This window comes from Gallus gallus, chromosome Z, assembly GCF_016699485.2.
Source record: "Gallus gallus isolate bGalGal1 chromosome Z, bGalGal1.mat.broiler.GRCg7b, whole genome shotgun sequence".
NCBI classification, from domain to species: Eukaryota; Metazoa; Chordata; class Aves; order Galliformes; family Phasianidae; genus Gallus; species Gallus gallus.
This window is the reverse complement of record NC_052572.1, coordinates 73,465,093-73,489,810: the sequence shown is the minus strand read 5'-3', so window position 1 is coordinate 73,489,810 and position 24,718 is coordinate 73,465,093. Positions and strand designations below refer to the sequence as shown.

The 24,718-nt window shown below is 44.4% G+C and overlaps 2 protein-coding genes across 4 annotated transcripts; both read right to left on the bottom strand.

Moving 5' to 3' along the window:
• Positions 1–4,345: 4,345 nt before the first annotated feature.
• Positions 4,346–14,225, bottom strand: CDO1 (cysteine dioxygenase type 1). 2 transcript variants are annotated; one of them, XM_424964.6, is made up of 5 exons: positions 14,020–14,225; positions 12,198–12,275; positions 10,095–10,252; positions 7,413–7,582; positions 4,346–5,105 (listed from the first exon to the last, which is right to left on the bottom strand). In XM_424964.6, the coding sequence occupies exons 1-5, from the start codon at positions 14,196–14,198 to the stop codon at positions 5,076–5,078; spliced, it is 615 nt and encodes a 204-aa protein (XP_424964.2). In that variant the 5' UTR covers positions 14,199–14,225; the 3' UTR covers positions 4,346–5,075. The 2 variants fall into 2 exon arrangements, with proteins under 2 accessions (XP_424964.2, XP_046761912.1); XM_046905956.1 differs by lacking the exon at positions 14,020–14,225 and adding an exon at positions 13,012–13,984.
• Positions 14,226–21,009: 6,784 nt separating this feature from the next.
• On the bottom strand, positions 21,010–24,652 carry ATG12 (autophagy related 12). Of its 2 annotated transcripts, XM_424963.8 has the most exons (4): positions 24,451–24,652; positions 24,163–24,299; positions 23,383–23,445; positions 21,010–23,033 (listed from the first exon to the last, which is right to left on the bottom strand). In XM_424963.8, exons 1-4 carry the CDS (start codon positions 24,629–24,631, stop codon positions 22,974–22,976), a joined length of 441 nt encoding a protein of 146 aa, XP_424963.1. In that variant the 5' UTR covers positions 24,632–24,652; the 3' UTR covers positions 21,010–22,973. The 2 variants fall into 2 exon arrangements, with proteins under 2 accessions (XP_424963.1, XP_004949685.1); XM_004949628.5 differs by lacking the exon at positions 23,383–23,445.
• Between the last annotated feature and the right edge of the window lie 66 nt (positions 24,653–24,718).

The following is a 24,718-nucleotide window of genomic DNA, read 5'->3' as shown; positions in this document are numbered from 1 at the left end:
CCTGGAATGTTAAGACACTCCGATGAGCTAAGGATGGCAAAGGCTTGCATGGGATAAACTGGAAGGGTGCTCCAGTATATATTATATATATAATTATATATTATATATTATATATATCCATATATTGTGCTAATATATATTACTCCAAAGGCAGTGCCTCCAATTTATTTTCAGGGAAACTACAGCAGGTAGAAAGAGCACAATGACACTGACTGACAGAGCAAATTCCCAGCTACAAAACACAGATTTTCAACACAGCCCCACCACCATTAGCTGTGCATTTTTGCCAGTGACGAACAGGAGCCTGCATGCTGCACTGGTAAAAATCCGCATCAGGGGAGGTGCCACTGTCGCTATTGCCACAGCTGAAGCACACCACTCACTGCCTCGCTGTGCTCACATCCACTGTTGGGTCTCCACTAATTTTCAGCAAGCATTGGTGAATGTCAGTGGGTTCCTTTTTTTCCACATGGAGGAATTCGGTGACACACTGCTCCTCCATACACGCTGCCATCTCAGTCACCATACTGTCAGACTGCCCCTCTGCTGCCGTCGGTCCCACAGCAACAACGTGTAATGGAATATTGGTGGGAAGGTTCAGACTCTACTTCCATATCAGCACCATCTGCCCCTGACATCATGAGCCAACACAATAAAATAGGAGGCATTCTTTCGGAGCAGCCCTCATAGAATGAGGTATTGAGCTCCAAATCGTTCTGCTTCTCTCTGCAGAGTCACCATAGGTACATCACCTCTTTTAACCTTGGAAGGGTTATATCCTTGCAACATAGCTTTCTCTTGAGCATGACAGGAGTGTGGAAAATAACTATAAAGATTAGTTAGTGAATAGCACATCTTGTATCTTTGTGGTTTAGGGAAAAAAAAACCTTTGTAATGGAAACAGAGCTATGTGTAGGGTGGATTTTGGTTATCCTATGTCCTTCTATACGCTGTTAATGGAAAAAGAATTAAACCAACCTTCAAGGCACTGAAGTAAGTGCCATTCAGGCTTAAAAAACTAAACAAAACAAAACAAAACAAAACACTTATTTGCTTACTCTAGGACATTGTAGTGAGTTAAAGAGAAAGTAATTCTAGGCCCAATTATCCACAAGAACGTTAAGAATCTGTTTTTACTCAGCAAGGGACCCTCTCTCAGAAACAGCTTCCGTTGGAGGCTTCAGGGCTCCCACACTTAGCATGAGGAGAGAAAAAGCTGCTCACCCGCTGGCCACCTGTTGGTGGAAACTCCACAACACACTTGGTGAGCTTGTGTGAACCTCATCAACCACAGCCACGCAGACCAAGGTAGCATTCCCCAAAATGTCCCTGTTGTCAGCCCTTCCCCTGCATACCCAGGCTCTTTAAGCTACAGACCCTGCCTGGCTGCAAGATGTCTTTGATATACCACTTCACCTTCAGAAGTTCTAATAATGGCTCTCCAAAACGGCAACGAAACCAACAATCCTTTGCAATTGGCTGAAGTGATGGGAATACTGCACTTCGCTATGCTCCTGGCATTGTTTGGCCTCCCTGCACCTTTCTGTTGAGTCTCCGTCACTGGATTTGCAGTGAAGTCACCAAATCACTCTCAGACTGACCTCCTGCTGTTGCCATCCTGATGGGATTAGTGGTATCGATAGCTTAGAGCGGTATCTCTGGCCACTTCACAGCAGCCCCAGCAGATGTTGAACCAGCCTTTTCTCGTAGTGACCCTGCTCAATATAACATTTATTGGTTGGAAGTGTATGAAACGCTGAACATTCATTACCAAGTGACAGTTATTTGTCACCCTGTGGCATGTTGCTGCCTCATCAGACACCCGGTTGGGCTGCTCTGAGCCCAAGGACTTCCACATGCTAGGTTTAATACAATGGCTGTTCAGCCATAATCATGTGTGAATGCTACTTTGCTACTACTGGTTTCTGTGTTTTAAGTCAGCACAGGTTACTTGAACACATTTGTGCGAATGAAAGCCTGGTTTTCCTCACCTTATCCTGTGATATGAGGGCTGCTCCAAAAGTAATGCCTTCTATTTTATCACATCGACCCTTGACATCAGAGGCGGGTGGTGGTGGTGTGGCAGCAGAGGTTGAATCCTCCCGCCAACATTCCATTCCGTTTTGCTGCCATGTGACAGATGGCAGCAGAAGGGCACCTGACAGAATGGCATCTGACATGGAAGTGCATGTGAAATAAACGTGTGCCATGGAATTCATTCATGCGGTAAAGTTCGCACCCACTGACACTCACAGACCCCTCCTGAACATTTATGGGGACCAAACAGTGGATGTCAGCACAGTGAAGTGATGGGTGGAGCGCTTCAGCAGTGGTGACAGTGACAGTGATCAGATCCATTGGTGCAGAACTTTATGAGTGAGGCATGTAGGCTCTACAAATAACTAACTAATAACTAATATCTAATAATAATAATAACAAATCACTAACTAAATAACTAATATCTAACTCAACGAATACGTTGCTGGTGAAATGCACAGCTAATGGTGGTGACTATGTTGAAAAGCAGTGTTGTGTAGCTGAGAATTTGCTCTATCAAACAGTGTTATTGTGCTCTCTATATCTGTTATAATTTCCATGGAAACAAATAGGAAACATTACCTTTTTGGTGACCTTGCTTTCTGTAGGTGTTAGCTTGTGCTGTTTAGAGAACAGGAAATATAGCTAGTACTTAGCAATTAGCGAAGAAGGTGGCTGTGGTATGTCTTTGGCTCCTCATTTCTCTTGACATTTCTTGCACTGGTGTCCATTATGCTGGCTATGCTACCCCCTTGTTTCTAATATGTCAGGCATAAGTACCTTATTCTGAAACTGGAATTCCTGTATTATTCTATGCAGTGTATGATGCCCTACTTACCGTGGGTAAACAGTGTTTGAGCCAACTTATGTAGAGGGTTTCTATCTATTCTGCTAATATTTCCTCTGTCTCACTTGCTAGGCATGTGTATGGCTAGCTGCAGTACCCTCTGAGTTTCCATACTGCTGATCTCAGTGCAGCTAACTGCTTCTCTGATCACTGTTATGCTCCTTGTCTGTCTCTGAGCCTCCCAGTTCATCTGACCTGACAGAACCTGTGCTCTATGAACTTCTGGGTTCGCCCTTTAATTTTAGCTAGTAAGCAAAAGCACGGACACAGCTGTGAGCTACCTGCTCTCAGTGACCCTGCACAAGCAGAGCACCTGGATGACATAGCCTCAGCTCATCTCTGATGCTCACAAGACAAGCCATGCCAAATCTTAGCTAGTCAACATTTGTCTTGACAAGATTTTTCAAGAATTGGTTCCTGTGAATGACAAAAAACAAAACAAAGCAAAACAAAAAGCAAACAAACAAAAAAAACCCCAAACCATGCTAAACTTTGGGGTATGCCAGAGCCCAGAAAAATCAGAGCATTATTTATGTCTGTGGTGTCAATGCTCTTAATATTACTCCAATTTGGGGCCGTGCATCTCCCTAACTTGCCCTCTGACACAGCCTCCAGGTCCACCTCTCACAGACAACCCTCACTGCTACAGCTTCTTCCTCTTCTTTTTCCTTTAGGACTGCTCTGACTTTCATTTCTCTTCCTCTTTTACTTCCATACCCTCTTTCTCTCCCCTGTGCAAAGCACTTAGAGTCTTCCCACAGGCTCACAGAGTGAATGCAACTCAGTCATGGAATCAGAGAATCAGAGAATCAGAGAATTGTAGAATCATAGAATGGCCTGGGTTGAAAAGAACCACAATGATCATCAGGTTTCAACCCCTCTGCTACGTGCAGGGTTGCCAACCACCAGACCAGGCTGCCATAGCTTAATTTAAAAACTGTGACACTGCTTAAGCATTCTTTGAAAATCTGAAAGAGCCTCCCTGAAAACAGGGCCTCACCAAGTAAATAATACTTTCTAGGCTGGTCAAGATGAGTGACTGATCTAAAAAGATTACTGTTAAAACTTACATTGCTAACTGAGTAATGAGCCCCCATCTAACCAGACATTCACACATTCGCTATTAATATACTATCCCTGTTAAGTGATAACACAGCCTCAGTGAGGGCAGCTTCAGTGATGTTTGTACCTTTAACTTGTACAACTTTTTTTTTGAGATGGTGCTTTCCTTGTAATTAAATTTGAAGATAAAACCAGGCATTGGTGAACTCAGTGGCAAATTTCCCAACAGCTTAATTGGCATCAGAATTCTCTGCATGTTTGAAATACTTCCAGCTTTCTAAATCCTTATTTAAAGGCTTATTGCTTGAGTAAGTCTTCTATGGTTATGACCAATGTGGACATTAATAAAGGGTGATGAAAATCTCAGTTACAAAGAGAAAAAGGCCGAAAACTATGAAATCTGTGCACAAATCCAGTTTTATTTCAGTTACCTGAAAGGACTTCAGTAGCTACACAGAACACTTTGGAAACTGGACATCAGCTGTGTTAAGTATGATTAGCCTTATTAAAACCCCAAATCTCTGCCCAATCAGATTTGAAAATCATTGCACGTGAAGCATTTTGCTGCTCCTATTTAAAACAAGATCCGAAAAATGAAATCGTAAAAAAAAAAAAAAAAAAAAAGGTAAAAAATGCACAAAACTATCAAAATGGCTTAGATCATTAAAACCTAAGAGTTAATAAAAAAAAAAAAATCTGCTAATCGTATCTAGTGTACTACCCATAGGTACAAGTGACTGGAAGCTTACAAGTGTACGTGGTTATTAATGACACTGAGAATATACACACATCTAGGCCTATTAAGTAGTGTCAGATGATGTTTAAAGCCCTATTCCTGATACTCTCAGTGTGCTAACAGAAGCAGAATCAAAAGGAGGCTAGAATCAGAAAACAAACTACTTAATTCTGACTTGGCAGTAGCCCAAGGAAAGGCATCTAACCTCTGAAGTAGTTGATGGCACTAGCTGGCTTAGTGTCCCGTGATCACCATTCACTCAGGGAAAATGGGGGGTTGCTGGAAGCTGCCCTAGTGTAGGTCTACACACAAGAAGTATACAAAGAGCCACGTGAGTCTTCTGTCCCTGGTTCAACATTCAGCAGGTCTTGTGCAAATGCGTGTCGGCGCTCCTCAGTTGTTCTCCTGTGGCATTGCCATGGCCTGCAAGTGAAAAGGACAGGTTGCTGTTTTAAGGAAAGAGGCTCTGACTGTCCTTGTCATGGTGTACTAGTTCTCAATACTGCTCGCAGGGCATTCCACATGTATTATATAGGATGCTGTGGACATGACCGAAGCAGTCTTGTCATCCATCAGCTCTGAGTGTGACCACGAGCATATCCTCAGCCAAAGAGGCAGCTGAAGGGAGAGGCCTGAGCTCACAGCGGCCTGATGGAAGTGGGCAGTCCAGCCTGAGTGGCAGGCTGTGGTGAGAAACTGCCCTCCCCAGCAAGACCAGTGGCAACAAGAAATGTCAGTGTGCTTTGGAACTGAAGGCACTGCCAGCTTTCCTTCAGTGAGCCTTCGCTTCAGAACTCGTGCAGTTTGTACCCGGACTGTGTCAACTGTGACTGCCATGGGCAAGGCCATGGTAGCCGGACTGTGTCAACTGTGACTTCCATGGGCAAGGCCATGGTAGCATAACGACATGCTGTTTTAATTATTAGACCTACATAATTTATTTACCTGCAGAACTTACTGCAGAATTAATGAATTAAAACTCCAGCATGGCTAGGAGACTTTAGGGATTTACCTGAGTGTTTTACTTGCAGAACATGGGAAGCACTGACTGTGCTTTGGTTAGGCAGATTTCCCTAGTAAAAGATTTATACGTGTGCTTCACATCGCTCTCTCTGTAATTTTAACTTACAGCTCTCTGCCTCTGTGAGTCCTTTTGAGATATGGTAAACAGAAGGAAGTCTGAGTTTCCACCGAGCTTTCCAGAAACCCTCACCCAGGCCAGGAGGCTGTGGTAGCATGAGGTCATTTCAGATGGCTGGGTGGCCCAGCCCAGGCACTGCTTTCCCCCTGGCTGGAATTTCATTTACAGCAACTCGTGGAAGAGGCCCAGTGACTAAGATTTACCTCTGTCCATTAAGCCAGAACCAGTTCCCCACAAAAGGTATAGGCATTGTCAATTGGTTATAGATCAAGAGTAGCAAAACAGTCCAAGAGTAGTTTTGCTTGTTATCTTACATTTTTCATGTTCAATAATCACTTAAAGCAAAAAGGAAGCAAGCAAATACCGAACTCCCATACTAATTCTATTCAACATTTTTCCACGTAATTTTCACTAGAAATCTGAGTTAAAAGTTTGGGTTTGCTTTCTCAAAGACCTTTCAAAACTGGGCGTATTAACGTTTGTGTTTCAGCCATCTGGTAAAGTAATCATATGATGTGACAAGTTTCAAATAATTTACATTGTTCTCCCTGGTGATATTCAACTTTAAAAGGATCTTACTTATGGCTCACTCTGTTAAACTACTGAGCACTGAATTTCTGGCTTCCGTGAAGGGTGAAATTATTCTGTGTCTAAAAGAACACAGTCATTGAACTTCCTACATGGCTGACCAATAAGAATCTCTTTTCTCCCTTTCCAAGAGGTTTGGTTTCCCAATGCATGGAACAGCGCTAGAAGGAGCCCTCATAAGCTCTCCCAGATGTCGTAGCGTGGTCTCCTAAGGCTGATCCTAAGATTTTTATTCTACCCAAATGCAACCTCATGTTGTTGCTTAAGAATGCAGGCAACAGCCAACCAGACGACTCCTTCTCAAGGCATACTTTTTCCATTTCAAAGTTTCAATTTTGAAGAATTATATTCAATTTATTAAAAAATGTTGCAGTTCGCTGTAAGTTATGAGGCTTAAAATATCTGACTTGAAACCTGATGCTTTTTGGGAGAACAGTTTATAAAGGAAACGTTACACATGACTTAAACTGGCTGAAACAATCTGGCCACTTTGCTGTTTTCCATTGACTAGGTTGCATTTACCATCATTTGCTGCCTGAAGGCATGCAGCTAAGGGCCAAATTCTCATTTCTCAGCACAGAACTTATCTCCTGCTGACCAAAGGGAGGTAGGCTGTTTCACCACTCACACAAATTGGTCAACTGAGTCCACAGGAAAGGGGAAACGGGGCTGTGGGTTGAGCAGCCAAATCCAGTGTCATCACACACATGTGGTAACTCCTCAGCCTTGGTTTTCCCATTTATAAAATGCGTGGCTGCGTTACTGTGCTCTCTTACAAAGCAGAGATCTGCACATCAGGGAGGTGCTAACAGAAAAACTGAGTGGTGCTTGGAATCAGGCATTATGCTGATGCCAGGCATGGGTATCCCAGCAGCTCCTGCCTGAGCTGGGCAGGCCCCAGGTCCACTGCTCCCACATGCAGGGGCAAAAGTGCAGCCCTCAGGCCCCAGCCCTGTGCTCAGAGCTGAGGGCTGCTGGGGAGCGTGCTGCCTCCTACTTACACAGTGAGTCCTTTCTCCAAACTGGCTGTAGAAGGTCATCTTGACTTTGTGCTTGTGCCCGGTCCTCTGGTCAAAGGTGTTGCAGCTGTCAAAGGGCGGGCTGTACAAATGCAGGCTGACAGCAGTCTCTGTGTGGCTGATGTTCTCCACACGGTGCAGGCCAATGGAGTCTACACGAGTTGGGGCACGAAACAAGAAGTTGAGTTAGGAGGCAGATTTACGGAGATCTCAAATGTCTGGGAAAAAAAAAAGTCATCTACACTTAAACTAGTGAGCAAGCCAGTTAGGCATTCCTGGACTTTTAAGGGCAGTGCATAACTCAGTGCAGGGAATCTGACTGCTGATCTCCAGCACAGGTTCCTAAATACTCCAAATCACCTTACAGCCTTCCACACCTCCACCTCCTGTAATGCTGGATCATCTGCTACTGGCTGAGGGCCAACAGGAATCCAGAAAAGCCTGAGGACAGCCGTGCTGTCAGTTATCTTTAAGCTATCATTTCTAAAGGAGCTCGAGGTAATTTACTTTCCTCAGAGATGCTGTTCGAGATGCCCTAGAAGCAGGAAAGTTCGTGTTTCTTAAAAACATCAACATGTTCTACAGGGAGGAAGTTTTTGTACTTCTAATCCTTAGCCCAGTTAACAAGGATGTCAGTCATGTTAGCAGTCAGCTACTTGTATCTGGGGCAGAGACATAGTTATCTTCTGCTGGAGGCATCTGTTTACTAATTAATCTTTCCAATGTGTTCGTTCGGAGCACAACAGCCTTCTCATTTGTCTGATCTTTTGAATAAGGTGACAAATTACTAGTGACTGGCACACTTCCAACCTTAGCTGAATAGCAAGCATAATTGAACTTGTAATAAAACAAGGCACTGTCTGTTTCGTGGCTACTAACAGAGTAATGGCGCCTGCTGGAGCAATGGAGTAGAAATCAAGCAGTCACATGAAAATGGAAGGTATGAAGAATCACATCCACCCCCCCAAAAAAACATTCCCATTCTACAATAAATTTGAGTTTTTGAGTTATGACCTTGTATTCAAATTCATGACCCTGCTGTAGAAACAATTCAGGCTTTTGTACTTGCACTGATTTGTTATATAATACCTACACTGGTATTGCACAATGTTGGCATATTACTCTGTGAATCCTATGGACACTTTAAACTTTGGTACATTGGAAGTGTAAGCCCCAGGTGTCGTTACCAGAGTTTATTTAGATAGAGGATATGGTGTCCTAATTCTATGCTCACGTAACAAAAGACTCAAAAGATCTCAGCCGAGTGGATTTTAACCTCAAAAGTAAAGTACAACAGTAGCCAAGAAGCAGGCAATAGAAACACGAAGCACACTGTTGAAGTAGTTAAGGTAATCAATACACCGCCAGTGTTTTCCTTCTACTTGTTTTTTTTATCTATCTGCTTGATTATTCATTTATTTCTCAAGCAAACTGTCGGCCAGGAAACATGTCAGAGATCCAAATTGCCCCAGAGGAGCAAACATCAGATTTGTTTGTTTTAAGTAATAGAGAAAGTTTGGATTAGTTGCACATGGAGTATGATTGTTTGCAAGGGAAATAATTGCATAGTGAGGAGGATCTACACGCATGAAAATCCCTTGGCCGTGGTATGGGAGCAACCCTTTCGTCAGCAGACATGTCAAGCTCCTGTCTGCATTTCCTGCCCTGTGGATTTTGTGCTTTCAGTTAACACAGCATTCCTTCAACTGAGGGCTGCAGAGCCCTGCTCCTGCTTCCTCCATGCTTAACCCACAACTCAACATGAGGCTCTGCTGAGGAGCTCCAGGGCTCAGCCCCACCAGGTGCGTGCTCCAGTTTCTAAGCCATCACACAGAAGGCAGATGCCCCCCTTCTCCAGGGCTTTGCCACTATTCAGCAGTACTCACTGCTCTTCGCAGTGTATAATGTCTTTCACAGGATCAGACCATGATAACCAGCTGGTGACTTCCAGATGGCATCCAGCACATCACAGTGATAACTATGGGTACGCACAGTGGCACAGCTTTAAGTATCCAGGCAACCATACTGCTGGAGACTCGCTTGTCTCTCAGTGCCTGTAAGATGAGGCAATCGTTTTGTAAACTGAAATGCTCAAGTCTGCCCAGCTGTGCTGACGCTGCACTTCAGCACTACGCTCTCCTGATGGTTTGGACAACAAACCTGGGGATCAGGGCCTTTGCTTCTGCCTGCTCCATGTACTCCATCGACAGCTTTTGTATTTTTTTTTTTTTGCCCTAAGATTTCCACTGCTGACCAAAAGGATTACTTCCTTGGAAAAAATAAAAATAAAAAGATTAAGATGATTCAACTGCCAAAAGTTTCGTTCCCTTATTTCTCACGAAAGCTCAAAGTTTATAAGCAATTCCAGATATTTATTCGGGACATTGCGCTGACTGGAGTAGAGGAGCTATCTAGCACATTTAACCATCAAGCCATTGTTGCAATGACTTATGAGCGAGTTGAAGGACTATTTTGTTGTTTTACTGAACGTAAGTGTGCAGTGTGTGCAGAACCTGAAGATCCCCGTTCTTCGACAACCATGCAAAATGCCATTAGCATCATACTGTTAGATGCAGGAGACTATTTAGAGAGCACACAAACTCTTTTGTTAGAAATGGGACTCAAGGATAAGTAGTTGTCAAACAAACTATTAGAAGAGCTTACCATTAATATAGGCACATTGATTTTCTCTCAAAACTCGCTCTGATTTCTTAGTCATTTCACCATTCCCTTTTTTCTCAGGCCATTCAAACAGAGTCTCCTTTAGATTTCCCTGGAGAATCTTCATAAAGCAGTGTGAATCAGTGTGGTCATGGATGCTGCTATATATGTGAAAAGAATAACCAAACTCAGAGGGATATGCATATTTAAGTACTGCAAGCTGAACAGATGGCACAGCATATAGTATCTGGATGTAGTCCTAGAATTATATGCAATTGCACGTGGGTCATGCACAGTAATCTTAGGGAAAGAGAAAAAGAAACAACAACGCAAGGACATCCAGAGGCACTAGGATTTGCCTACTTAAAAACAACACGTTGGAACCGTACTGGGTTAACATGTAGCAGAATTCAAGGAAAAGTCAGATATTGGTCAACACGTGACCTCACCAGGGAAAAATACAAAGGAAGTCTGAGAAGGACAGAAAAAAAACCTCTTCAGAACAGCAACTCCTGTGGGCCAAGAAACAGAACAATGCTTTCCACAGTGATCTCCAGCCAGAAGCCAGTATAAACTTGCAAATACATCTGATATTTGCAGATCCACCACGTTCCCTCCCAAAACATGAGATAAATTAGTGACTTCCACTTAATTTCTATGGATTCTTTGCTGTTGGGGTGCACAGGCATTTGATGAATAAAGAAAACAGTGTACTTCTCACTCTGATAAGTACAGCCAGCCATAGTAACCTGTTAATTTCACTGGTATGGCAAAAATGAACAAAAACAGCAGGATTTGGCACAATCTGTGTGTTTGCTTGGTCTGTCTCCTTGCTCAGAACTGTGCTCTACTTGCTACAATTGGAGATTCGTGGGCTAGATCTTGTTTGGTTTTGATTAATTTTTTTTTTTTTTTTGTAAATAGAGGACTGTTACAGCAGCCAGCAGACTGGGACAAAGGGAGAGCTCTCCATTCACTGGGTTGGTGGAGGAAAGGGGAATTTGGCCCTCTCTGAAGCACAGCCCTATTGAGTTTCAATCAAAAACTTGGTATTTGTACACTACTGTTTTCAATAAACAAGCTCCTTCAAATGTTTTATTTCCTCAATGAACAAATTAGCTTCCCAACAAAATCAGACGTCAAGAAGGCAGAGCTTACTTCGGGCAGAGAGCACTACACAAATGACACACTGTCACGGTCCTTCCACAAGCCAAGAGAACAATCTGATCCTCCTCATGCAGGAAGCAGAAATCTGCTCGTGGTCTCTGTCTAGCTGTAGTAAATGCTCATTCAATTCAAACAGGGTTGGACATAAATCATAGCCTTTGTGGGAACAGCCCAGAAGGAGCAGAGGTGGTGGACTTGATTCTTACAGCTCTCTGGGTATAACTTCAAGGCATCCAGTAGAGAATACTGTAAAAGTTCACTATGCGTGCTCAATTAAAACAAACAAAAACCTCATCCTCACGGCTCCCCAGGTTTTCTACTTATATAGAAGGCCAAGCAGCCAAAACCTGCAAGTCTTGTTATTTCACGTTGTGTTTCGGCCAACGTTTTGTGAAGGACCCTCCATAGGACAGGTCTTCCCCTCAGGTTTGGAGGACCACGCAGCTCACAGGGAGGAGGTGGGATGTATGAACCCACGGATCAGAGTTCTCACCCAGATGTACTTTCATTGCCATGTGGCAGAGACTAGACTGAAACAATGCAAGAGAGCAAAGGCTGCTTAAACCGGACCAAGTCCTGCTTTGGCAGCAAAGTGAGGCAGACCTCTCAGAACCAGAGGGGTCCATCCAACTTGTCCTACCCACTGCAGTACTGGGATTAAAAACGTCCTCAGACAGAAGGGGAGCTTCATTTGGCAAGAGTATTTATTCTAAATGCTCTAAAAATTGTCCACGAGGTACAGCCTTGCAAAAACTAAATAAACAACCGAGTATTCAGGACTGCTATCCAAAATGAATAATGACGAGTTCTGTACTGCTTAGTTTCCAGACATTTTCTAACAGCTCGTGTAGGGCTGATTATTCTCCTCTTCTCATTTAACCATGAAAGATACAGTAGCTTTATATCTGTTTGCTAAAGCCATAATCTTTGAATACGAACCTGCCATGTCCTTCACCCCAGCACAAGATCATCAAGTTGAACTTTCCATTTCCATTGTCCACAAGATTTCTTGTGTATCTGCAATACAAAGTGTTTGCTTTTCTAACGGTACTGATACACTCATAAAAGACAAAATTATATAAACATTGTTATGAAAGAAAGCTGCAACATAAAAACCCGGTTATTGAATGCAAAGCTGCTTCGCTTGGAAAAAGCAAAGTTGAACTTTTAAGCTGTTTTTGTGAAAGTACTTTTTCCTCAGAAGGTAAAAACTGGACATAGCTAATATTTGACAGTCGTATTGCTTTTGAATTATATAGATGGATCAGAGTTTGGGAACTGTGAGTCCAAGACTAGAGTGGTAGATGGGATCAAATCAAAATAGTTATTGAATGAAGTCACTCCAGCAGCTGGCTTATAATTAGAAACAGAAGACTGCTATGAAATAAGAAAAATACACGGTAACATTATTCTACAGCTATGTTTTGGATATTCTTGGCTCTTTCTCGTTACATAGCATTCATTTGTACTAAGCCAAAAGAAAAGAAAAGAAAAAGATGTCAGGTTTTCACTTCGAACTTTCAGGACAAGAGTATACATCTCATACCATAGTGTTCTTGTGCCTAGACCCATACCAATGGGTCTAATTTCTGCCAGCACTTTGCTAACCTGAAGGTAGAAGACAAAATACTTGCTTTTAGAAGCTTTGCAATCAACATGTACTCTGAAATGTTATTCACTCCTGAGGTTTGGGGGGGTTTTCTCAACAGCCACACTGGTTTCCTTGCACCCCTGGCATGCCTTTCCCACTCACCTCATGCTCCGTCCTTTCTCTTTGCCCAGTTACTTGCTTGCCACACTGTGTGATTCAAGGCTCACGCCTCTGACTGTTATGGTGCAAATCACCCACTGATTTTGCTTTAGCTTTAGCCACGATTTTTAGCACTTTGCCAAATAAATCAAATTTATGCCCATTGGAGATGCCTTGCTTTTATCTAAATGGTGCAAGCGCAGACACGCAGAAACCGCCTGAAATCAATCGATTTTGTAATAGTTTCTTCTGAATTCAACTCCATTGCAATGAAGACGGGATGCTTGCAGCAGACCACATTCAAAGCATAACATCCATGCCAACAGGCTGCCTCTCAGCACCCACAATCTATGTGTGCTTTAGGTAGGCATGTTTCTCCTATCACGTCAGAGCACAAGCAATCAATGCTGGCAATGGAGTGGACTCTTCAAGTGCTGTTATTTCAGTCAGCAGGTCAGGCTGCCAGGCATGCTGGCATTAGAAGGATTTCTAATCCTTACTTTCCTTAAGTTCGTGATTTGTCCCAGACAGAGAAAACACGAGACGAAGAGGGGTTAAAAACCCCAGACCAGTATGACGACGCTTCCACCACAGCGAGGTGAGATGGAAGAGCCCGTGCGGTCTGCAGGTTTCAAGGGAGACACTCGAATAAAATCCATCTATTTTTACATGCAAGAGAAGGCAGCCACCAGCGGCAGGAGCAGCCCAGCTGTCGGTTCGGCGGCACGAAACGCCCACTGACCGCGCCGTCCCCCGGGGACGCGGCGCAGAGTTTCGCCCCGCGGACCTCCGGGGCAACACCCCCCGGCCCCCCGCTACACCCCCGCGCCCTCCGGGCCCGAGGGAGCCCGGGCTGGGGCTGCCCCCATTGGCCGCCGCCGCCCCGCCCGCTCTCCGCCCCGGCTCGGCCCCCCGGGGGCACCACGAGGACCACCCGGTCGGGATGGCGGCCCGAGCCCGGCGTGCCGCGGGGCGGCCGGAGGGGCTGCGGCGGGAGCCCCGCTCGCCTACCTGTACTGGTCGAACTGGGCGTACTGCAGCCACTCGTCGGGGTTGCTCTCGTAGGACTCCATCAGCGCCTGCACCTCCTCCACGCTGACTTTGTCCTCGGCGAAAAGCCGGTGGAGGATGCGGACCAACTCCTCCAAGCTCCGCGCTTTCCACATCTCCGTCTGCACCGGCTGCTCCATCGCCGGTCACCGTCCGCCGCGCTGCCCTGCCCGGCTCCGCCGCCCGCTTTTATGTGCCGGGAGGCACGGCGGGAGCTACCACCGCCCCGGCGGGCGGAGGGGCCGGGCGGCGACGGGCGGGACCGCGGCCAGGCCTGCCCGGCCCTGCGGCGGCACGGACACCGGCGGGCGGGGCCCGGCTGCCTGCCACCGCGAGCCCCTCGGCCGGGTGGTTTCAGGCCGACTTTGTAAGGTTGGAAAGAACCTGAGTCTGTGCATTCATGGCAACCGGGAGACTCCGGTAGTGATAGCAACGGCCGCTGCGTGGCTAAACGAAAAGCATCCGTGCTTTTCAGCCGAAGAGCAGGCGAAGAACGAGCACGTCGCTTCCCTTGGTGGGATGTTCAGTGCTGGGTGGTGTTCGGGTATCTAAACACGGGGAAAAAAAAACCATTATGCTCCCGCTGTTAATTCCAGAAGCTTCAGAACTTCGTTTCGTCTGCCACGGCGTTGATGGCATCATCAGAGATGCCTTCAGATGCAACAAGAAGGGCGCTTCGTACCTCCTTGTGTTAAGCTGAGGGGCCAGACTGGATTTCCTTACTGCAGTTTCACATGGCTGCTGTCGTTGGTTATGGCTCACTTATAATGCTGCCAACGTACATTTTTTTTCAGAGTTTTTTTTTTTTCTTTACCTTCATTACAAGATTGGTGTTTTTCTGGTATACCCCTTCCCTGTTCTCCTCCCATTTGTTCCTATCCTTAATCTGTTCGTAGTAATTTGTAATAATAATCTATTCGTAAATATTTTCACTTGGAATGTTCCAACACGAGGTGCTAATCCTGAAAACCTCTGGAGGAGTTCATTGATTGACTGCACGAAAACCAATAGGAACAGCGGTCGTGGATGGTTACTCACACCATTGACAGAAGCAGTGCAAGGATCCGAGCTCACAGACAGCTTCTTCTGAAGAAGCGTACGGCATTCTTCCCATTTCTTTTTATTGCTTAAAATCATCTGTCTGTTATCCCATAGAAATGAATTAATGCACGTGTTCCCCAGCTATTCACTGCAGTAGTGCTCGAGTCCGTAGGGGGGCTTTATTCCATCAGACGTAACGGACGTCGTGACTTTAAGTTTTAGAACAAAAAGCTTATGTCCATTTCAAGACTGGCTACTTGAAGCTGGTTTGAATAGGATGCCCAAAGTTACTGAGGCCAACAGCACCGTGGTTTTTGTTTTGTTTCTCTGGTAAACGAGCCCTTCTTCTTTGCTTAACGGTGGCACTCACTGGCATCGCTCAGAGGAGGCATACAATCACATTTGGTATTGCTGAATCTGTGTGATGCTATGGCACCCACAGGCTGCCAGCACCTCTATCTGCAATGTATCCAGATAGCAGCGTGCCTGTAGTGGGCACATAATCTCTGGGCTGGAGCAAGAGCAAGCAAGGGAAGAAGCACAAAGGTCTGAGGATTCTTTTTTTTTCTGTATCTCACTTATGTCATCCTTGTGAAGAGCAGAGGGTTCACACAAACACTGAATCATTCTTGCACTTGTTATGACATGACTTCACTGAGAGGCACAGAGGAAAACAGTAAACTATTCCTGCTGATGAACCCTGCCTGTGACGATGAGAGGTTAGGCTGTTATCACAGAAACACTGCTTCATGGGCACATGCCTAAGCACTCAGCTCTCGCCAAGGGCAGGTGCAGGCACTATGAGCAGTCATCGGATGTGACATCTAACTGCAAGTTAGATCTGAGACTCCGGTTTAAGATCCAAGCCGGTAATGGCAGCCCATCTCTTCTGGCTGTGCAGCTCACAGTTGTTGTTTTTTTTGTTGTTGTTGTTTGTTTTCCCCTGACTCATTCAGGAATATCTTTGATTCCTAGTGATGGAATTTATGAATTCCAACATCAGACAATTTATACTGTGTGATGGATCTGAAGACATAGCTTGGGACTGATGAATTTATGATCCATACTGCATCTCAGATAAAATTTGAGGGCAAGGAGAAAGCGGGATCCAAGGTGCCTGAATCTTCAGACCATTGCTGCAAACAATACTGTGCTTATTCATTCTGTTCCATTAGCCTGGAAAGGTAGCAGGACTTCAATCCAATAATGAGAGTTCACATCTCCTCCATGTAATGAGACTACAACCATATATTCCTTGCCATTGGGTCTCTGCTCACCTTCATTTCTTTACATCTGCTGAGCAGTAAGAGGAGGTCAGGACCTACAGCTGCACTGATGTGCACTGTGCCTCGGAGCCTTTAGTGCTATGTGTCTCAGTGTCAGCAGCTGTCTTAAGAAGGGTTAAGAGAACAGAGTGTTTGGTCACAAATTGGTGATAGAGGAAAAAGGTTAATAATCTTCCCCAGGGGTACTTGCCTCACTGAAATATATTGCATCTACAGACCCAAAGATTTACAGTATGGTTACTGCCTTTTTCTTCAAACTTTGAGTGATTTAAAGACCGTGCCCTGCATCTGAAAACTCAAGTGACACAGCCTATGACACCAGTCCCTTTTATTCCACAGGAACTCTTGGATAGATGGAATTTGCACAGAAGATACCTTTTTGGGTTGGAGCCAGGAGGAAACGTAAGCAAGTATTCATTGCAAATGTCATTCAGATTGGCATTTGGAAATGTATAAGGGTACGCCATCTAAAAGAGCAGTTCCCAAACTCTGATCTGGAAGACAAAGCAAAATGATGTTGGGGCCATACGTCCACGTGGGCTGGGCCATTCCGGGGCTATGGAACAGCACCACGGTGTCCCCACTGCCACGTAACCTGGTGAGACTGCTGTGAGAATCTGCTGCTTGCAAAATGATTCACGAAAGGAGTTTGAGAATGAGTCATATCACGCATCGTGCAGTGAAATGTAATCAGACTACAAAACGCAGTGATCAGTGAATGAAATGAGTGCAGTCCATACTGAGACTTGCCATGCACCGGACACACGGGTCGCTGCTAAGCAGTGTGTGTGCTGCTGGATGAAGGAAAACATGTGGGAGAGCTGCATGGCATAAACCATACAGGCTCCTAAAATAATTAGTTTGATCCAATTCTGGTGTGTGGTTGGTGTGCTGCTTGAAAGGTGTCTGTGTTAGAAACGAAATGTAAAAGACTGGCACCCGTACACTCTCTGTGCGAGAACCAATCTGAAGTAGACTTCTGTTTCTTTAGCTTTGCAGTACTTGAGTGGGAAAGCTAAATAAAGTCCTGCCTAGACTTCTCTGCACTGATGGTATTTACTGTGTGGTTTTGTTTGGATCCCTTCTCTTCTGTGAGGTTTCCTGTTTCAGAGCTGGAGAGCTCTTAATGCATTTTAATTCCCGAGAGCTGCCAAGGTTCTGTTACCAAGTTCTGTTACCAAGCTGGGCTTGAGGGAAAGACATTTTTCTGCTTTAACTTCATACAGGGACTTTTGCAGCTGGAACAACTAACTGTAACCTCTTTAATTTTCTATTTTTATTTTTTTTTAAGCTAAAGCTCTCCAAGCCGTGATGTTTTAACACTGTTTTCACAGTCTGATATATATACATGAATAATACGCCAACAAAACAGTTCTGTCGAAAGATGTAGAGCAAGGACACAGACTCCTGTGCTTTCCCCTACCTGTTACTACTTCACATTCATCGGGTACCCCTAGTAAGAAAAAGCATGATTACATTTTGATAAGCAATGATTACTTCCCTCACCACCTGTGGTCTGCACTCAAAAAACAAGCCTCAGCATCTAGCTGTCTGTATGCATTTAGAGCAGGTATGCGTGGGACAGTTACAAGGAAGGAAAGCTGGAGAGCCATTTTAAAAAGATGTGAGGTTTCTCCTCCAGTTCAAAGAGGGACAATGGTTTTTTCCCCAAATTTATCCACTTTTTTTTTTTTTTTTTTTCTCAACGTGGATACTGGGAAACCAGTCTCACCTGTGTGAACTGTGGAACTGTGTATCCACCAGCAAATACGCCAAGGACTGCCCGCTGGCACAGAGGCAAGCCAGCAAAGAGCAGTTTGCAGCCACCTTATTAACCTTTTAGCCTCTGGAACATGCTGACTACCTACCAGAGTAGGCACCTTGATAACTCACAAATTGCATGCATGCCAGAATCTGTGCCAGCAACTCTTCCACCAATTAACTGTGCTGATGATGGAACTCCAGTGCCCCAAAAGTTTCCTGGCGCCACTGACTGTAGTAATACAGCTGTTGTGTGACTGGCTTAATGCTAAGCTTCTAACTTACTTAGTTTGGTGCTTTTTTAGTCAATAATGTGATTCATTCAACTTTCCCTAATGCTTATTTTAGGATGAAAAAGAAAAATCCCTAGGTGAGTTCTTGTCTCTCTGGATAGCGAGGCATCAACTCAAAGTTTTATCAGGACTGAAGACGAGTGAGGAGCATCTGGCACCTCATGGGTTTATGGCTACTGAAGCAAGTGCAAACCAGGAACAAAAATAATAATTAGGACATGGTGATACTTGCTTTGTTACAGGTTATCAGTAATCCAATAAAAAACAAAGCCAAAAATGTTCTTAAATGTACATGGCTCTTTATAAAAGGTGTCACAGAGTCATAATCATCCTGCAAAACACAGAGCTAATAGCGTTTTTTCCCTTTCTCTGTCTCATCTACACATAGGAAGGTGTTGTAATATGACAATGACTTGCATAACCTTTGTGTAGAATCCCTGAAGAGTAATGGAAACCTCAAGGTACTCAAGAATGGCATGGGATGTATATGTATATGGCATAGGATATGCCATGGTATATCCTATGGTATAGGATATACACATGTAATTAGAAGTGGAGTTGGATCTGCAAAATGAGCATGAACTGCAACAAGGATCAACAGGAGGTGCTTCAGAGCTGTGTGGGGTTTTGCAGAATTGATGTGTGAATTTTTTTCCTCCATTTCATTGTAAATCAGTACATTCAAGATTATATTGGGGGGAGAGGGGTTTGGTGGCAATTGACACACACGTCTCTTCTGTTAACATCTTACCAGCAGTTCTTCAGGAACTAAAAGGAGAGATGTAATTTGCACAGTATGTTCACAGTAATGTAATTGTGTATATGATCGTTCTACTGCTAAGGCAGCTCAGTTTCATATAGCTCTTTTATGTTTCCCACACACTTTTAAGATCAGTTCAAGCTACAGATTATAACTTCATAATTAAGGCAGGTCTCTAAACCATTATCTGAACAATAATCATACACAATGCCTTCCATTTCAGGGGGTTTGAACTTGATAACTGCCACTTTGGAAGCAGGATAACAATTTTGCATAGCACTATTTGGCCTCAGAAGTCCATGAAGTATGAAGTCTTTCATGCATCCACTGTCATAATTTTCCTTTCCAATAAATGTCTTTACTTCCCAAGCTTTAAAAATAATTTACTGTTTTCTTCCAATTTGCCTGTTCAGTTCATTCAATTACATAAAATCAAATGAAGTGTCTCTATTGCAAATAATGTCAGCTAAGTCCTTGATAACCATCTGTGGGTGGAACACAATACTCTTCTATGTAAATTGACACTTCGTAGGCCTTTTTTTTTTTTTTAATTTTGTCCAGCTCTTAAAGGCTTGACCAAAATGTCAATCCTTACATTAATACATCCTACTCTAGGAATTAATGTTACTCTGGTGCAGCCAGCAGGGAGAGGGAGGTGATCGTCCCAGTCAGCTCCATGCTTGTAAGGCGCCATCTGCAGTACTGCATCCAGGCCTGGGGCCCCCAGCAGAGGAAGGATGTGGAGGTCTTGGAGTGGGTCCAGAGGAGGGCCACTAAGGTGATCAGAGGGCTGGAGCACCTCTCCTATGAGGAAAGGCTGAGGGAACTGGGCTTGTTTGGCTTGGAGAAGAGAAGGCTCCGGGAAGACCTCACTGTGGCATTCCAGTACTTGAAGGGAGCATATAGACAGGAGGGGGAATGGCTATTTATGAGAGTGGACAGTGATAGGACAAGGGGGAATGGTCTTAAACTGAGATAGGAGAGGTTTCGGTTAATATACGACACACCTTTGCTTCATCTGCACTTCCATGTCAGACACCATTCTGTTGGACTGCCCCTCTGCTGCCACCTGCCGCACAGCCACAAAATGTAATGGAATATTGGTGGGAAGGCTCCACCAACCTCTGCTGCCGTATCACAGACATCCTGCCTGTGACATCGTGGCTATCATACTGAAATGGGAGGCATTGCTTTCAAATGAGATCTCATATGTAGGGATGTACAGCAGCAAGGCAGTTGGAAAAAAAAAAACACTTTAAGAATTACAGTAGTAACTAGTGTGTGTACACACAAACTGTGTACATACAGTTTGTGAGAATATTCATGCTTTTCTAATCAAATACATATCAGGATCAATTTAGGTACACTTAGACCCACCTGTGGGTAGGGAGAGCCCTCTGTGATCTGCATTTTCATGGCTTTCTCCACACATCTTGAACAATCCTTGCTTTCTGATTCAGATATGTATCCATGCATACATACGTGCTTCTGCTAAACACACCCCAAATCTACCACAAGGGTTGTTTTAGGGTAACATTATGCCTTATAACTTACTGCAACTGAATGGCCAACTGAGTTCTGCAAGTAATTTACTATTTCAACCATTTCACTTGTTAGAAGTATGGAAGTTCAACAAAGTCGACCTCAGAAAATCTTTATGTGGGTTTTGCTTTGATGGTCTATTGCCACTAAAGGGGTTGGGATAGTACACATAAACAAACGAGGGGATAAAATTTACCTGTAGATTCAACATGAAGGATAGATAACCTTTTCTCATTAGCTGTAAAGACACGAGAAGCCATAATCCTCCTTCACTTAAAGACCCTGGCAGGGTTTTATTTTTCTTTTTTAAAAAACAAAGCTAAACACGCACAAATTCTTGCATCATTCCTGAAGAGCACATTTGCACCACATCAATTGTTTCATTTGTTAAGATCAAATGAGGTGAAAGGCACCAACAGAACAGTCAGACTATCAGCTTATCTTGGGCAAACACACTGCCACACAGAAGAACAAACTGTGTACATTTGCAGGGTGGGCAAAGTGGACATATTATGAAAAAGACAAGGAAAAAAATCCAACAGAAAGTATTATGCAAGAATCTTTGTCCTTGTGTACCCTCTAGTGGCAATACAAGGTTACTCTGTCTTTACAGTAACCAGCAGGCAGTTTCTTCACCAGGAGGGAGGGAATTAGCACCCGCTGTTGCACTGGTTCTGTTACATCAACAAAGATACAGGAGAACAAGGTTCTGAACAGTAAAAGTTATGAATTATTTGAAGAGTTCAAGTTTGCAAACAATTCTGCCTTGTTAGCTGAATGCAATAGATTGCTATCTAAGTTTTCCACCAAAAAAAAAAAAAAAGTGATAATTCTCATAACAAGTACAACACATTCAGGGAATACATCCCAGGTGTTTGGCTGCATAGAAATTGCAGCAGGTGAGAGATGAACTGAGCACTGGTTCTTCAGAAGTTCTGGAAAGATGGAAACCATTTGATATATCGGTTCCAGTGCCACTTACAGGAGACAGAGGTTGCATGAGACAGCAACAGATGATTCAGGCTATTCCACAAGCATGCTTTAAACTGGAAGAGACTGCTGTGATTCAATGTGCTAAAGAAATGGATTACATCAGGGACTGAGACTGTCACCTGGCATAACACCATGCAAGCAGACAACTAACATTTACTTTAATACAGCTTAAACAAGCATAAGTGATAGTACTACAGACAAATTTAAAATAAACAAACAGAAACAAAACAATCCCCTCATCTCCACTATCAAAAACAAACAACCAAAATACTAAAGCGCACACAAACCACCACACCACCTCTAACCCTCCAATAAATAAAGCCATCACGCCTTCCTAACCCTCCAATAAATAAAAGCTTAGCACTCTAGTCAAAGTACCAAGTCCAGTCAAGGATGAAAAATAAAATAAAAAAATCCTCATTACAATACATAATATTAGGATATAAACCAAGTTATGTTTTGCTGATTGAACATGCTACCAGTGAAGAAGGAGTGCCAAAAAGGCCACAGACAGAGTAGATCAAGCACCTCATATCATGCAACCACTTTTGCTAGTGGTTAAACAGTGCCAGAAGTAAAAGAGTCCAGAATCACTCAACTGTTCAGCCTTCTACTTAGTAATACACAGCTTCATAGGAGGAAGTATTTCTGTGGCAGACCGATATGCAGTGTCATTTAAATAAGGTACATACACTGCCAATGTGAAGGCAGTTGAATATCTGCATATCAATTTTCAGAAAGATTCAAAACATGTTCTTGAAATTAGAGATAACACATGCTCAAGATGAAGACATCAAAAAGTACAGAATGCATATAATAGATGTACACGTCCAAAGCAAACTGAATCCCAGGATGTGTGCAACTCACATTGCTTTTAATAAAAAGGAACTCTTTTGTTCCATACAGCATATACAGACACAGTACTGCTCGGTCCTCAAGGCAGTTTTGAAGAAGCTTCCCTTCGTATACAGTAACTGGGAGCTCAGTAGCAGAAGAGCTGGATCTATTCTACAGATAGCAGATGCAGTGTTTTTTTTCTGGACCTAAAATGAACATCAGTGAAAAGCTATGCAATTGGACAGCCCCAGTAGTTCTTCCTTCATGCTATTCAACTGCATCACTTTTCCTAAGCGTACAGTCAAGCAGAAATCCCCAAATTCTTTCTTCTGTGTGTTGGGTCCCAGAAAGTCAGTCCATCCATTTTGAAGACCACACCTCAGCAACTCTATTGCTTGCGATTCATCCCCATGCCTGGCTTTTGCAATAATGTAGTACAAGCTTGCCATCGCTTCCAAAACACTGCAAGAAAATGAAAACAAAGGCTGTTAGGTTATTCATGGCCTAGCTTATGCACAAAGCAAAAAGAAACCATCTAGATGAGTGTGTCATGGAGTTACTCATAACAAAGCTGCTCTCCATCATCACTGGAGGCATGACATACTGCATGGGAAGGACTGCTTTTCCAAAGATTGTATGATGTAATGTCTCTTGAAATCTAATTAATACAGATAGAAGAATATCAACTCTGTTACACTAAATTCGAGATATTACCAGCATCGCTAGGAGCAATAATACACACCAAGTGGGAGACGTATATTAACAACTCTGTTCAGCATGTTTGGAAAGGATATTTTAAAACAAAAGTCACCTCATAGAGGGTCCCAACTTCCTGGTCTGGAGATGGAGCAAAAGACTGGTTTACATATATAAACTGCAAGACAAGAAAACAATTGGAGAAATGTTCCTTCCTAATTTCTAACCTGAATCTCCCCTTTTTGATTAGAACAGTTTCCCCTTCTATCACTACCTAACTGTGTAACAAGTGTAACTTTAATTTTCAAATGAAAGCTTAAATGGAAAAGCATACAGATGTCGGAAGTACACTGCTAATTGTGAAGACAGCACAATCCTGTTTCTGAGTCTGTTGCAACCTTTCTGAGGACACTTGGGTTTCAAAGGGAGGAAAGAACAGCACCATACAGCAGTGCAGTGCTGCCTATCTGCAGAGATTCCCACACAAGCCATTTGGGAGAAGTAATCAGTAGCATTAAACTGCTTGCAAAAGAAACTCTGAAGGGAACAGACATCAATATTCAGAAAGTCAATCCCAAAGACTTTGGTTTTTTCCAAGTGCTCTTTGTGTACACCACACTTCTAAGCTACACTGTGCACACAAACCTTTCCCTGAAACACACACACAGCTGTGTTCTGACAGCAGAAGGCTAGAAACAGAGACACTGCAGACATGCAAGGTCACAGCTGGCACCTGGGTCCATCCAAGCAGGCACCACTCCTGGACACTGCTCCTGCCCAGGGCCATGCTGTGGGGGCCACTGTGAGGGGCATTAATGCTGCCTCAGACCAGGCCTGGTGCTACGGGCGCAGGCTCAGCCCCACTCACTGACAGCACAGGGCAAAGGCTCCGTACCAGCTGCTCAGAGGCCATCAGCTTCAGGAATTTCTTGATGAAGTCGCACAGGCCCTGGATGGTGCGGGTGCGCTCCACGGCCCACTTCTTGGTCTTCATAATGGGGGTGTCACCCACGGCCTTCAGCAGGACGTCAACTGGGAACGGAACGGCCATTAATGGCGGCTGCCTCGGGCCGCGCCGGGCCGCAGCCTCCCGCCCTCACCGCTGATTGGCCCTCGCTCCCGCCCATCACCGCACGGTCCCGCCCCACGCCCGCCCTCCACACCCGGCCCGCCGCCCCATTACTTTTCTTCTTGGCGTCACCGGCGGGATCCTCGGTGCCCGGCGAGCCAGCAGGGGAGGTGGCCGGCTCTCCAACGCCCAGCGACGCTCCGCTCTCTGGGGTCCTTTCCGGGGCCTCCTCCCCTGCTCCGCTTCGGCCCTCGCTCTGTGGCGACACCGGAGCCTGCTCCTCCGCTTCCGCCATGCCGCCTCCCCCCGTATAGGCGGAAGCGACGTGACGCGCGGAGCGGCGCCGTCGCCACGCGGCGTTTTGTCCCCCTCGGGACGCCGC

Excerpts from the sequence above, each read along its gene's own strand:
- CDO1 (XM_424964.6), bottom strand. The coding sequence starts at position 14,198 with ATGGAGCAGCCGGTGCAGACGGAGATGTGGAAAGCGCGGAGCTTGGAG. Across the intron at positions 10,253-12,197 it reads TGGGGTGAAGGACATGGCAG|CAGCATCCATGACCACACTG; the intron begins GTTCGTATTCAA and ends TCACATATATAG. Across the intron at positions 7,583-10,094 it reads TCAATGTGCCTATATTAATG|ACTCCATTGGCCTGCACCGT; the intron begins GTAAGCTCTTCT and ends CAACTCGTGTAG.
- ATG12 (XM_424963.8), bottom strand. The coding sequence starts at position 24,631 with ATGGCGGAAGCGGAGGAGCAGGCTCCGGTGTCGCCACAGAGCGAGGGC. Across the intron at positions 24,300-24,450 it reads CGGTGACGCCAAGAAGAAAA|TTGACGTCCTGCTGAAGGCC; the intron begins GTAATGGGGCGG and ends TTCCGTTCCCAG. Across the intron at positions 23,446-24,162 it reads TGATGGCCTCTGAGCAGCTG|TTTATATATGTAAACCAGTC; the intron begins GTACGGAGCCTT and ends CTTGTCTTGCAG.